The 15,827-nt window shown below is 40.9% G+C and overlaps 1 protein-coding gene across 2 annotated transcripts in view; it reads left to right on the top strand.

The window, feature by feature from the left end:
- The window catches only part of LOC311037018 (protein unc-13 homolog B-like), a 93,196-nt gene that overhangs the window by 13,590 nt on the left and 63,779 nt on the right, over window positions 1-15,827 (top strand). For both annotated transcript variants that reach the window (XM_084046057.1, XM_084046056.1), the window contains exons 3-7: window positions 5,078-5,177; window positions 9,210-9,327; window positions 10,918-11,041; window positions 13,651-13,724; window positions 14,124-14,181. In XM_084046057.1, coding sequence (XP_083902183.1) covers window positions 5,078-5,177; window positions 9,210-9,327; window positions 10,918-11,041; window positions 13,651-13,724; window positions 14,124-14,181 — 474 coding nt within the window. The remainder of the gene's footprint in view (window positions 1-5,077; window positions 5,178-9,209; window positions 9,328-10,917; window positions 11,042-13,650; window positions 13,725-14,123; window positions 14,182-15,827) is intronic.

The raw sequence follows: 15,827 nt of genomic DNA, 5'->3' as shown, positions 1-15,827 counted from the left end.
TGCTTTTTCTAAAATCTACACTAATTAGTTATTTTCAGTTCATCTCCTTGCTGAACAGAAGCCCCAACCGACCTGTATTGTAGGAGTGACTAGAGCAGTGACAGAGATCACTCTTCCCGAACAGTCTCTCCTCCCGTGTGCAATCCCGGCCATTTGTGTTAATTGGAGCACCCAGCCAAGTCACATGCACCGTGGATGAATTAATCCCCTAATCTCCGCAGGGTGGTCATTCACTTTTCTCCTGTGACACCCAGATGCCCCAACAGAAGAGTTTAAGGTTTAGAATCAGGCGTAGTGACTTGCCATACCCTGTGTTTGTGTGTGTGCCTGTGCACATGTGTGTATCTCTGTGCACTGTATCTGCTCTATGTTATTACAGGCAGTTGTTCCTGCTTCCTTCCTAATAGCGTAGATCATATCGGTCAATTTATGGTAGGTTTGGGTGCGTCTCCTCTTATAAAGAGACCACAACCACTAAGTGGCCTCTGATCTAATCTTAGACATGCTCCCCTCTTATCTCATCACTCTTATTCATGGGAGCTAGCCCCCTGAGTGTGGCATAAGGGACGGACTATCTAATTAGAGAAAGGCTTTTGCATCCCGAGGCCTCCTTTTGTAGTAATGGCTGTGTTTTTCTGATACTGTCCTCTGGAGATGCTAATCAGGCCTGCTTCTTGTCACTCCATAGACATGCATGTTAGACAGCCCTGTCTAGGCAGTGCCGCAGCTGGGAGCCAGCAAGGTCTGGTTTCAATGGAGCTCTTAAAGGACTAAACTAGCTGGCAGTGGTTTTCAAGCATTTTTGTGCCCAAGGCACGGCAATGGGCAAGTCAAAATCTCAAGGCACACCTGTATTCATAGCAAAATAGCTGATCTACAATCTCACACCACATTGACACCTGTGTCAACGTGAGCTTGTAGATCAGCTATTTTTAACTATGAATCCAGGTGTGCCTTGAGATTTTGACTTGCCCATTGGTGTACGTTGGGCACAACATTTTTTAAAGTGCTACTTTACAGCGCTGCCCTGTCCCCCCAAATAATACCAATTAAAAGAGAATATTTAATAAACTTCCTAGTGGGTTAGAACAAAAGTTCTGAACCACAGTTTTAAGGATCAGATCTCTGTTGAATATAGTCGTTTGGGTGGAAACCTTGTATGTCTAAAACGGTTACTTTTCAGGAAATGGTCAAAATAAACTGTGTTCCAATGGATCCAATGTAGCTATTATTTAGGCACAAGCTCACAGACATATTTAACCACTTTCATTTTCCCTTTAAAAATATTTTTAAAATAGAGAAAATAGCCAATCTACAAGCACACAACGCATCGCCTACTCGCATGTAGATGGGCTATTTTCACTACTACTAGCCATTATCGCTACTTTCGTGCGACACTGTTGCACAACTAAGTAGGGCCTTAATTTACAAAATAAAATAAAAAAGGTTGGAGATACAGGTTTCTGCCCGACAGCAATGCTATGCAGGTTGTTTTGTCTGCTGGTTGGTGTGTTGGGAGGTTGGGTGCAAGCAAAGCAAATGTTTCGGTTTGTCACCACGGCAACCAGGAGAAACATTTAGTGCAAGTGATTACTCTACAAACGAACAGCTGATGCCTGTCTGTTATTTCCCATAGACTGAAGGGTAAATATACAGTATGTGCCCGTTAGTGTGCATGCATGCATGCATGCGTGTGTGTACATCATGTGTATACATGGGTATGTGTTTGTGTGAGTGTGTGTCTATATACTGTACATAGTACAGGCATTAGGTATCTTGTGCACAAGTGTTTTCGTCATTGGACTGCACTGCATCAAACACAGAGGGTCATCTGATACAAACATTTGGCATACACTATATCGGATATACCTGGCCATGTATAGGAGCATAGTGGTGCAACAATTAGTCAAACTAATCGATCTAATCAAATAGTCGATTTTTGGGGGGCTTTTCTTTTCTTTTTTCTTTTTCTTTTTAAATACATAAATGGACCGTGCAACAGTTAACCAGCCTGATGTCCCTATTTTGGACATGTCAATAAAGTTAAGGGAGTTGAGCTTGTAGATCAGCTTTTTTCACTATTCTTTTTACAACACCATTATGCGACGAAGTGTAAAATAGTGAATAACTGATTCATTGATACTGTATATACCGGTAATATTTTTTTATTTAAAAAAATATATATTTTAAAAGAAATGTGCTTCCCGATTATTTGATTCATCGAAGAAGTAATCGAAGGAATAATCGATATGAAAAGAATTGATCATTGCAGCCCTGGAGGAGACGGGAGGGAGGGTTACCCGTGGCACAGGGGGCATTACTACCAGAGCAGAGGCTGTGCACATCAACAGGCACGTGTCAGGCAAAACCCAGCTCCACAGGAAATGAAAAGTGGTGTGGTTATGACACGAGCCTTCTAATCCCCCCGTCAGCTACCAGCTGCTGCAGGGAGTTGATGTTGCAGTTTGGAAATTCAGCATCAGTATAGTAGTTGTTTGCCCATGCCTACAGAGGCGTCCATTGAAAGTGTGACCTCCTATTGCATGTGGTCTCGTTTCTCCCTCATCCTGCCCTCATTTGGCCACAGCCAGCACTGCTCCTCACAACCAGTAGTTGAGAATAGGGCTAAAACTCTAAACTACATTTTTTACATAATTTTTTTGATTATTGTGTCGATTATGGAGCACCCCAACCTTCGTTTTTCGCGGTGCATGACATGTACTCGACGTACATCCTTGTGACAATAAATCTCTTGAATCTTGAATCTTGGTTAATGGTTAAATACAACACTGTTTCAATTGTTGTGCATAATATGTTCAATACAAAGTTACGCCCTCCACATTGTTCAAATGCAAATGACATTCAGTGATACCTCAGTTTGAAACATATGCTGCAGATCATTCGAGGATTCTGAATGGGTTCTCAGTTGGCCCATGAGAGGCTGCTGGATGGTTTTAAGCATCAGCAAATGGGTCTGAATGGCCTAATCTTCTGCCAGCCACAGACAGTAGTCCCAGCCATCACTCAGTTTACAATTACAATTCACTATTTAGACACTCTAGTGACTTACAGGGCGAGATCGGAATTAGCAGAGTAAGCATGAATGAACTCAAGTCAACAAAATACAATGTAAATAGTCGCTTGTTTGAGAACCACTGAGTAGAGAGCAGAGAGAACAATAGTGTGTTTTGGCGCGTTGTGAGCTTAGAGATCGGCTAATATTGATTAAGTGCTATTTTAGCGCTTAAGTAGTTAAGTAAAATAGAGTTTGTGTTTTTTTTTATTACAAAATATTGCTCAAATCATTGTCTTTCGGTCCAAAACCAGGATCGGGTTTGGACCCAAACATCTGGCATCGATCAGGTTCTAGTTATGTGCATGTGATAGAAGCATACACTGTTTGAGCTATGACGAGCTTTCTGTAGTTCTGATGTAAGCATATTATGAAACCATTGGTTAGAAGGAGGAGACTCAAAACCAGCATCCATCGTCACCTTTGACATTATTCTAACCTCAACTTCTATTGTGACAATATAAATGGTGACAGAGACCTTTTCTACAATAGGAACAGGTCAGAACAGAAGCCCCCTGCACCTGCCTGCATCAGCAGCTGCTGTAATCGCTCTGATGTTGCAGGGGTTGGGGGGTAGAGGCAGGTGCAGAGGGTGGGGGGTGAAGTGTGCGGGCGATGGGGGTTGGGATTCTGACATGGTCAGATACTCAGGCCACATACTCTTGAGTTAGGCCCGGGGCGATATGGACAAAATCAAATGTTGCAATATTTTTGACCAAATACCTTACGATAATATCGTATCGTGACGATGATAGCATTTTCCCCCCAAAAAAATCAAAAATAAAGAAAATAGTAGATCTACAAGTTGACGTGTCAATGATTACCGCTGTGAGCTTGTAGATCTGCTCTTTTTTTTATCAAGTAAGTGATCAGTGATTTAAAACCAGGAAAGGACAACACTTATGCCATATCACATCGAAGATCCCAGATGATATCTAGTCTCATATCAAAATATCGATATTATATTTTAATATCGATATATTGCCCAGCTCTACCCTGAGTATTAGCTAGCTACAGCAGGGCACTGGTTCTCAAAGTGGGGTCCTTGAGGGGGTTCTACGGGATCCCCAGCAAAATGTGTTAATATAGCATAAAAATCAACTTAACCACTTTAACCCTATTTTATATCCAAAAATAGCCGATCTGCAATATTTTTTAAAATCTTGAAGAATCGTAAAAATGTGGGGGCCCTGACACAAAATGTTTTCAGATGGGGGTCTGACTCTGCGGCCAAAATTCATATACAGCCCCCTTGGAATGACTGATATATTTTTTGGAACACGGTTTCTTTTTAAAATGCAATATACATTTGGGGGGTCCCTGACATGTTTGAGAACTTCTACAGTAGGCGAACCAGATGAGGCTTGCAGAGCCTACGGCTGCGGTGTATCTGCTGTGCGAGGTTGGCTTTCCTCACAGATTATCAGGGTCAGTTTGCTAGCTGGCCTGGGTTAAAGTGCTCTGTGCTCTGGCTGGTTGGGGGAAGGGAAGCGTAACAGAGTGGAGACTTATCTGCTCTCACACTACTCTCTCTAGTGGCCCTGATATCACTGATGAAGAAGATGGGTGAATCATCTGTTAAATAAATCAGACTTTTACCCATTTGTAGAGCAATGTGCTTTTCCTTTTACGTGCATCGAAGTATATAGGGTTTACGTGGTTAAGAAAACATAATCAAAATGAAGTGCCCAGGGTCTGTCTTCAGTTCTACATACAGTATGTTACAGTGTTTCTCCCAAATAAAGCCACAGTGTGAACTGTGCTTCTGGACACTGTGTTTGTAGAATTGTTGTCAATCTTAATATTTGATCTCTGTTTGGTTGTGTGTTTCATGAGCCATCTCACATTGTACAATATTTTGTTTTTACACATTTGGCCCAGATTGTGTGCCTCGACACATCGTTTGGGAACCACTGAAGTACTGTACCGTAGCTTTCTGTGAATGTTGCTCTACTGTTACCAACTTCATAAATAAAGATGCCCCCTCTTTTCCCTGTGTTACAGAGAAGTTCAACACCTATGTGACACTGAAGGTTCAGAATGTCAAAAGCACAACAATCACTGTCCGGGGGGACCAGCCATGTTGGGAACAGGACTTCATGTTGTAAGTGTTTCCATACATTTTTCATTGTGATGAAATGATGCTGTGCGATGTTTCATGGTGATGTACCGTTACATGTTGCATCCAGGGTCTTCAACCAGGGGTTTGTGATCCATTAGTGGTCCATGGAGCTATTGCCAAGGGGGTCCCTGAAAATGGAACATTTTGTTTTAATTTAAATAATTTCTACATTTTTAGCAGGGATGCTATATAGGCTGTGGATGGGGAATAAATACATTCACAATACATTCAATGATCTGCCAGATTGTTTGTAAGTGACTTATACATTTTAGGTTTGAAAAAGGCCATGCAGTTGCTCAGTCTTGATTAATTTCTCATCTTTTCTTTTTTCGCAAAGCTGATCAGCTAAACCAGCATTATATTCCATATATCGATGTGTCCATATTTGAGCATAATCCGGACACATAGACAACAGACAAAACTTGAACATGATATAGTAGATTGCTTTGTGCCAGGGCAAGGATCATATTTCCTACTAGAGAGGATCCTATTCTTTTCAAGGATCCTATTTCTTCTAGACTGACAGGTTGAAATCTGTATTGACAGGTTGAAATCTAGGCTCTTTGCAATGAGATTGTTATCTTTGCAAGCGCCAGCACTTGATGGTCAATGCAACCATGTTGCAGTGTCTTACTCCTACTGTAAGAAATGCTTCACACTGTCTTGGTAATATGTAGATGTAGATACAGATCCAGTTAACCTGGATTTGTTGGAATGTTGTATCTCTGGTTGTATTGGCAGGTGATAGAGCGATGATGGATGTGTGAAGAAAGAGTCTTATCAAACAGTAGGAATGATTCCAGCTGAGTGAGCTGAGCTCATAGCTTGGTAATGCTTGATGAGTTTGTACAACATTTCAGTTTTTTTTGGTAGGCATGTCCTATTTGTCCCCTTGTTATCTTGGGCAGTAGGTGTGCTTTAAGTTGACTCCAAAAGGATATTGCTATTATATTGTGTTCTTTATGCTCCACTTTGCAACAACACGTATAACCAGGATAAAAGCCATAACATACTGTACCATATTACTACGGCCTCTCATACATTAATGCATATATGAGACTGTGGCTTGCCGTTCACTACCACAGATACTGGGAGCTGTGCAGAATACTGTGCAGGCAAATATTTGCCTGCACCCTGTAAATAAATAAGGCTTTAATTGTCAGAGTTTGCTCCAGTGCCTTTCTTCTTCTACACATACCAGTCCCGCTCCTGAGATGCAGCCTGAATTTGGCTTGAGGCGCGGTGGAACACCTTTGTTCAGAGGTAGCAAGTACTTGCAAGCTAGCCAGATGCATGGCAGGGTTATTATAGTTAACTAAAACTAGCAAAATAATGGAGAAAAAGAATTGTGTGTTTGCAAAACTTACTAAAACCAACCCAAATCATAGAGAAAAGGTCCTTAGTTTTAGTCTTTGTCACAAATCTTAAAAAAAATAGAGTACACATAAAAGGCGATTAAGCACTTGTCAACTAAATTAGACATAAGATCCTCTATCTCAATATTACCGGAATGCTGCAATTTGTGAACAGTCATAGATACTGTACGCCTACCAATGTTGTTATTGGCCTTTTTTTTAGATTGTCATCAACCACGTTCAAACCTGTTCTTAGAAATAATCAAGATTAACTGGAGCCGTCTGTCACCACAAAAACATAGCCTGTACAATTAAACAAAAATGGCGTGTAGCCAGTACCTTGTTTATGGATTACTGAGCAGAATAAATAACCTGGAAATAGGACTTTAAATGCCTGTAGTGTAGTCATGGTATAATGTGACACCAGGGTTAATGTGGTTAACATACATTTTTAATTGAATTGTTGAAAATTCTGATATTATCAAACATAAATATCAAATATATCAGACTGAAGGAAATGCGTGTAGTCAATTCAGTCTGACCAAAAGCAGGGATAAAACATATCCCCACCGGCAATACAAATGAATGACCAGAGAGGGGATATCAAAAGCAGAGTTATGGGTTTTCCCCCAACCCCTCCAGAAAATCAAACCCTGCCTTAGGCTATTGAGGACATATGAATGAATACTTTCAAGGAAAAAAAGTTGTCCCTTTTGTCACTGTTTGCCATTTTAATTACCTCATTTCACCTCACCAAGGTGAAAGGTATCTATGGTGACAAATGAGTGTCCATGTGCTGTTGCATGCGTGTGGCTGTTTGTCTTTTGTAAACTCTCTCATTGTGACTGTGTTTGTTTTTCCAGACCTTCATCATTCTGTCCAGGCATTAATGATGCCCCTGCTGTGTGTAATTCAACAATGGACATCAGTCGGCAATGTTCTGCTGGCAAATGTTCATGTTTAGCCTAAAAGACAAAAGACAAGATCCACCCTGTTATACCAGATTGTGTTCAGTGTCAAATACAAGGAAACACTGCAGCTGAAGTCATGAGTTACTGTAAACTCTAAAACCCCCCTCGAGTAAATTTGACTTCCTGGAATTTCCTAGCATTTTCTTTGGACTTCATGTGGCCAAATTCGGGCAAGCTTTCTGTCTGATCAGAGCCCCACTGAATACCATTATGAATTTAAAGTAAAATATTTCTAAAAGTGCAAAACAATGTGGAAAAATAGTGGGGGTGCTTCTGTGCACTGGCAGTGTGCACAAGAAATCTGCCGCTGATTGGTCTACCGGTTTGCGAGAATAGATTTGCACACGCACCCACACACGCAGACCCTCTTATAGATGGCTAGCCTACTGCAGTGCAACGCCATAAATATAGACACATTAACTACTTGTTTTAACATTGGGTTCATCAAATTGTGTTCTTGTGCTTTCATTGTGGTTGGATAAAACTACCGGCCAAGGCAATCTAGACTTCTTTTAAATGTTTTGACATGTTTTCTTTTAGAGTTTGGGCCACATAGCAGCCCTCACACCTACGTCTCACCGTGGATCCGACTGATATGCCTATATATGGAGATCTCTGTATCTGTCAGTCCTTGTCCCTTTTATGCCCATATCGGGAAAGCCCTGATGTCATCAGTTTATGCCCATATATGGGAATGCCCTCTTTTGTGCCCATATATGGAGCTGACTGATTTGTTTGCGCCTGATGCCATGACGACAACACACTCCATATTTGGGCGTAGCTGCATTGGGAACTCCTTATATTGTTATAGTTGAGTCATGGTGACATGAGCGTGACGACGTGGTCCACTGCCAGCCGGTTGGTCCTCTCTTCATTTTAATATAGGACCATTTGTAATCATATCATATGGTGAACAAAATACAGTTCTTATAACATTTTATTTTCTCATCGGTTCTGAGATGTACTACGGGTGAAATGGCCCTTAGTTATATACAGTCTGCATTGTAATCTTTAAATCAGTGGTCTCATTAGGAGGCTCAATGAATGCTGATATGTTGGTGTAATTTGGGCTGTGCCTTTTTTGTGTGGTTTAGAGAGCCTTTATCTATGCACCTGGACTCTCTAACACCATGGTTACCCAGCCTCCCTTACTCCTGCTGTTCTCTTTGATTACCCTTTCTGTCATCATTCTTTTGTTTGTGCCATAGTGAGTTGTAAACTGCCACTGATGAGCTTATGCAAATGCTGTTGTCAATGGTTGCTTTCAAAGAATTAACATGCTATTTTATTGCCGTCAAGCTTGTTTGGAGGCTTTTGATGAATTTCAGAAATGGGGGGAATTCATTATACCAATTACACATCTAAAGAAGTAGATTTACAATACATTAGAATCTTTTTTAAATATACATTCTATCTATACATATTCTATCTATAAGGGAACTTCATTGAGGCTGACATAGCAAGAAGAGATACAAGAATGTCCACATTGCTATCGTGTTGTTTATGTACCGGTCACCACCAATGAATGCATAAGAAATGAGACGAGCAATATATAACTATGTAACTGCAACTAAAGATTCTCAGATGCTATGAGTGGAAATTTCCATTATGTACATTTCTATGGGTATGTCTGAGTATGAACAACATTTACTGACATCCAAAATGCTCTCATTTGACTCTCTTCTCAGTGAGATCAGCCGTCTGGATCTGGGCCTCATCGTGGAGGTATGGAACAAAGGCCTCATCTGGGACACCATGGTGGGAACTACCTGGATCCCCCTCCAGAGCATCCGCCAGTCAGAGGAGGTAAGAGAGAGAGACACCCAGATCACTGACATATATGTGCACCTATACACAGCTGTAATGGCAGCCACTTTGCCAGGGCTGCATATCAGAGGAGCCACGAGTAAGTTAGTTCTGCTTGTTTGGACAGAACAGATGGGAGAAGCAGCAACGCATTCATAGACCAGTGGGTGAACATACTGTACGACACAGGTCTTATGCTGCGTTCACACTGGCAGCTACAAAGCTACAGGCTACCACTCATTTTTAAAGAAAGCCAGCGACGTGAAGACACAAAGCGACACCCGACACTTGTAGCTGCTACAAAAGCTACAAAGCTACAGTCCAAGCTGAGCTGGCTTCAACTGCAGGCTGCAGCTACAAAACGACCAAGTGTTGTGTTCAACCATTTCCACTCACCTTCTCTCTTCACACAATTCCTGCATGTTATGGCGGAAAACTAGTTATTTCCGTAAGCCAGTTCCGTATTCTTTCTAACCATTATATTTCCCTTTATATTTTTCTCACTCATCGTCCGCATGCTGACGTAGGTGATCATGTCGAGCAACACTTCAACAGCGACACAGCGACAAATATGCTGTGTCACTTGGTAGCTTTGTATCTTTTGTAGCTGCCAGTGTGACTGGCGGCATCAAGCTTGATTTGAACCCTGGATGTCATAGTTGCGTGGTCAGCATGTTACTGAATTCACTGAAATCACAGATTTTACACCAGCAGTGGCGAGTGTATGTCCGCACTGCAGACTTTCGCTAAATGGGCGTGCCCCAGGTATGAGTGACACACCCATTTATTACACGTGAATAAGTGAATTGTGATCCGGCGAGAGCTCTGCTTCTATGAGTTGCTCAAGCCAGCACAGCTACAGTATGCGCAACATGAGAGCCCACAGGTATTGAGGAGTAGCACAGACATTTTGCCAGTCTCTGACAGATTGTTTGTAAGTGATCTATACATTTTAGGTATGAAATAGGCCATGCAATTGCTCAGTCTCGATTAATTTTACATCTTCAACTGCTAGTTGTCGAAAACGTTATCAATATTTGGTACTTCAATACAATAGTCGGTTTCTGTCCATCTCAAGTGGTGTCGAGTGTCTACGCCTAATCCACACCTACTTCAGAGCACAGCATGCTTCTGGTTGGCTGCCGCTCTGTCTCGCCGCAAAGTGTAAGCGGCAAAGTTGAACTTTTCTCAACTTTGGCGTTCCGCCTTTTGCAAAACGCGGAAGTGAAATACTGCTGCTGTTGTCAATTCAGTTAAAGTGACCAGTGTGTCCGAAAAGGAATTCAGGTCGCTAGGACCTGAGTTTGAATCCGAGGCCTGTCATGTCTCACATGTCTCCCCTCTCTCTGCCCTTGGTTTCCTGTCTCACTACACTCCAATCTGAGTTAAGCACTAAAAGCTAAAAGAAACTTAAAAAAACATACAGTACAAGATGTTCTTCAGGGGTTGGGGATCAGTGATAATTATATTTTGTCGTACTATACTGGGTCCTGACTCCTGACAACACAAACGTAAGGTGCAACACTGATAAATGAGGTGATAAATGCGTCATACATGATGAATTACTTATGGCTCTGTTTTATTGTACAGGAGGGTTCAGGAGAGTGGACCTTCCTTGACGCAGAGGTCCTGATGAAGGCAGACGAGATATATGGAACCAAGAACCCAACGCCTCACCGTGTCCTGCTGGACACTCGCTTTGAACTACCTTTTGGTGAGTTATAACATAGGGGTTCCCAAACTTGTCCCATGCTATGGAGTATGGACCCCAAATAACCTCTGGCTCCACACCCCCTATTTCTAATTGGATTTAAAAAAATAGCTGATCTACAAGGTCACAATGTGACATACTGTAGGCTTGTAGATCAGCAATCTTTGCTATTTTCAAAAAGTTTGGAAAAAGTTTGGGAAAAGTTTGAAAATGATTGTGTCCAACATAAGGACGCCAGATTGAAAGTGGTTAAACTGCCACACTAATCGTATCAATTGAATTAGAATTAAAAAAAAAAAGATATATAAAATTATTGTTTGTTTGATTATTTATTTTCCTCGATCTCCATTCCAATTGGCCCCCCTAGCTCACCCTTGCAGCACTCCCTGGGGGCCCTTTGAAAGCCTGTGGTCTTTCACAAAGGCTTTATTTCGACATAAAATTCCCATTTTTAGACTTACCGTGGTACTTTGTCTTCCTGATAACATCCCACCTGTTTTTTATCCCTGTTAGTCATAAAATATCAAGGCCATTTTGTGGACACTTTTATCCAGTCATGTTGAGTACCTCCTCACAGTGAGTGCAAACAGCTGGTGGTGTTAATACCATGCTCCTCAACCCTTTGAGCAACACAGGGCATGGAACCTCCTGCCCTGAGAGCATTAACCACATGAACGCTAGTATTCCTATTCAGGGTGTGAAAGTGTTTAAATCTGTGTTTGTTTTATAAATATTGAACCAATGAAAAGTATCAACAAGAGCTTGTGACTAAATAATATGAACATACCATGTTTGCCTCGTTGTGGGAAAGCACCCTACGGTGCTTTCCCACCGTAGGGCCTAAAACCAATAATTGAATACCTATGTCATTAAGTCCTCACATTGGCATGCTGTTGAACCATTTAGCATGGTTAGGAAACTGCCAATCTGGGCACCCATTCGGTAAATAAAAGGAAAAAAATATTTTCTGTCTTCATTGAGAGATTAGGAAACTGTAGATAATCCAGGAATGGGCACGTTTAAACTGTTCTTTGCTAAACTGCGCAAATGGAAATGCAATCGGAATGGTTATAAAACCACTTACACCCTATATATTTAATTAACCAGGGCTCTATGCTTGGTCCACTCCGCAACACAACGCATTGTGAGCTTGTAGATCTGCTATTTTTGCTGAATGTTCATCCCAGAATAGGGACAATAGGGTTCATGTGGTTAACCATTCTCAGAACCATGGTTCTGGTGCTGTGGAAAAGCCCTGTAAGACACATCATGTATTAAAGTTTAATTATAAAAGTAAGAGAACAAAGTATAAAAGCAAAGTATCAAACCAGAATTGAATCGAACATAGTCTCCCAGCCAGAGAAGAATGGCATGGAAAAAGAAAACAAGTTTTGCATATATTGTGAACAATATTAAATATGTTTTGCTATATGGGATGCCACCCAAACCCCTGTGATCAGAGGCTTCAAAGTTAAAGCAGGCCATCGTTCCATTGAGTGGGAGAGTTTGTTTGAATTTTTTGAGGGCAGTGTCTTTGAAGGTGGCAGGAGGCTGTGTCTGTCACCAGTCCCATTCACTAAAGTGGTGTGTTGGTGCAGCTTTGAAGCCCTGGCCTTTGTATGCCTGGCCTTTAATGTTATGTCGCTGCAGGACAGCATAGCACAGGATCCGTTGAGAAGTAGGAATAGGAAAAATATACAGTATAGAGCAGGGGTCTTCAACGTTTTTCAGGTCAAGGACCCCCTAGCTGCGAGAGAGACAAAGCAGGGACCCCCACAACATATTGAATGCATTTATGTTGCAGATTAAACATTTTTATAGATTTCATATCTTTATAGGCTTGATTGACACAGCTTTTCTATTAATTTTATTTAATTAATTAATATTAATATGTTGGATTCATGCTAATGTGTATTTTCAGACCTTTTAAACCCTCAATATTTAGTCAGCTTGACCGTTGGCTCTGTACTTGGTCTGCTCTTTTCCCCTCTAGACCAACTCTCCGAAAATAGCCGATCTGCAAGCTCACAACACCTTGCGCTGCGAGGCGTTGTGAGCTTGTAGATCTGCTATTTTTCGGCTAATATTCCCCATCACACAAAGATTTGGCGGACCCCTGTAGTAACTCTGAGGACCCCCTAGCGGTCCCGAACCCCCTGTTGAAGACCCCTGGTATAGAGTATAGACAGTAAATGTGGTAAAACTGGGAATGTACAGAGATTTACTCATACAGTAAATGTGTACACCAGTGTGGTGGTAAATACATTACTTTACATATCTGTGTATTTCCCATGGGGATGTCATACATTTCAAAAGAATGAAAGTCCGCACAACAGCATTGCTCCTAAGTGTTTAAAACACAGAAAAAAATACATGGTACAACGTTTCGGCCACAGTTGGCCTTCATCAGGGGCCTTCACCTGATGGAGGCCAACTTTCTAATGACATGGATGCATCAATGCTGGAATATGTATTGTAAATGCTAACTTTCCTTAAAAGCATTATACATAACCTGGCTACTTACGTAGACATGTGATTTGCTGGTAAATCATACTATGGCGGTTGTTGAACAGTGCAGTGTGTGTTTATCTGTGTGCATCTTTTACTAACAGACATTCCAGACGATGAGGCTCAGTACTGGACAGGAAAGCTGGATCGCATAAATACCATGAGAATCCATGATGAGGTACAAGCCTCTTGGGATAACACCACAACATTGTTGCACTACATACTTTTTCCCCCTTTAAACATACTTTGCATCACAGTTTTGGTGTCATAAAACATTTAGCCAAAATAACTGAACAGACACTGCAAATGTATATTGGCCTAATTATAACCCTGTACATACAGTAAGAAAGCTGTCAAAAGTTTTCAATGTTAGTGAGGCAGCTGGCTTCAGTATACTGTATTTATGCAATTACTTTATGTAAAGTAAATGCATAAATACTGGCAAAGTAAAGCTATAGTAAGTTACAAATCAATATTTGATTTTCTTGTTGTCTTCCGTCTTGATTTTACAGGTTAATAACTTCCATTAACTCATATGGATGGTGGTTGTTGTTGTTTTTTTTAATCTCCTTTCTAGTTCCCTCTTGAGGATGAGGTTCAGAATCACCCCCTGCCATTTGTTGCTTCCCAGTGCTGTAAGTGATCCTGCTGTTTACATTTTGGCCTCTAGATGGAGGCATTTCTCAATGTTCATCTAGGCTTCCAGGATTTTACATTACATCCCCCTTGCTTTATGGTCCCCACTTCCTCAGAAAGTAAAAACAGAATATCCTAAATCAGAGTTGACATCAAGGAAGCCTATAGAGAACCCATTGTATAGATATTTAATTTGATCTATTTATTTTCCCTGTACATCCTTACCGAAACTTTAAACATAGGCTTTAGTTTATACGCATGTTTAAGTCTGTTTTTGTCTGTCTCTTGTGACGCTTTGTTGTCCACTCTGAGAACTGTTTAGTTTGCTCCCTTCACCTTTCCATATGTACATTATAGAGACACTCTTAGTTTGTTTTATTTCCCACTTTCCCTACATCCTTTAACTGCACCTCTTACCTGTAACCTCTACACTTTCACCAGGCAACTATTTCGGATGGGCTGACTCTCAGAGTATGTAGAACACACATTAATGTGATTGTTTACTCTCCCATAGCTTTCCCATGGCCAGTCCTGAGTGCCCGATGCATGTCCTTATGCCCCGCGTCCCCCTTGTATTATGATATATTCAGGGCAGAATTTACGCTTTTATTCATGTATCATTTACAACTCTATATTGCTCTCCATTAAAGTCACCCACCCCTTCAACCCCTACTGTACTTATCTCCTGTCACCCTCCCCATGCTATGTTCCTTATTATTTTGATGCTGTTGATGTCACCTCATCTTGTGCTACACAAATCATATCCAACATAATACAATGTTTTTGTCCAGTTGAACAAACGTTAATTCAGTTGGAGTGCTTCATGCCCTGTAAAACCTAAACATTTTATTCCAGTTATGGAATAATTGCAAAATGATCAAATGTAATTTTTTGATGAACTTTGAAGTAATGTACAATGAGGAAATATTATTGAATTAGTGCACCTTAATAGCAGTATACTTTATTTTGAATTATTATTGTTGTTATTATTATTATTATTATTACTTTGACCTTCTCTAATGGAACATATGACTTAATTCCTTCAATAACAGCTTAAGAATTACTAATGAAGAGTAACGTGAGTCATAAAATATATCTGATTGACTGACCGTGATTTTGATATCAAGCAAGCCCTCAAATTTTAACATCAGTAACCTGGAAATATTGTGAAGATATTTTCCCTAAAACTAGTGTGACGTTTCACTAAATAGCCAACTACTTATTCATTGGCTCTAAACTGTGGCCCAGGGCCAGGGACAGACAATTTCCAGTATTTTATTTGACCAGTTATTTAATAACATGTCATACATCCCAGCTCAACTGGTCTCTGCTTGGATGGTTGGAATGGAAACCAAGCACAAGAGTAGAACCCCTGTTTTAAAGGTATATCCTATACATGCAATAAACGGTATCGCCAATAGTGGGCAGTGATCGCAAACTGCACTTTGTGTCACCTTGACAGTTTGCTCTAGCCCGTTTTTGCGGTCTGGCTCTGTAGGAGGCGAGCCATCTGGAAATAGCTCTGTGTGCATGCATGTCTGTGTGTGTGAGTGTACTGTATGCGTGTATCAATCTTGCAAATCAGTTGGCCAAGGAAGTCATTTTGTGCATGTTTTATATTTTTTTAATTCATTATCTTTAATTT

This window comes from Gymnoscopelus microlampas, assembly GCF_963454915.1.
Source record: "Gymnoscopelus microlampas genome assembly, chromosome: 21".
In the NCBI taxonomy this organism is placed as follows: domain Eukaryota; kingdom Metazoa; phylum Chordata; class Actinopteri; order Myctophiformes; family Myctophidae; genus Gymnoscopelus; species Gymnoscopelus microlampas.
Note: the sequence above shows the minus strand (reverse complement) of the source record. Positions and strands in the feature narration are given on the sequence as shown.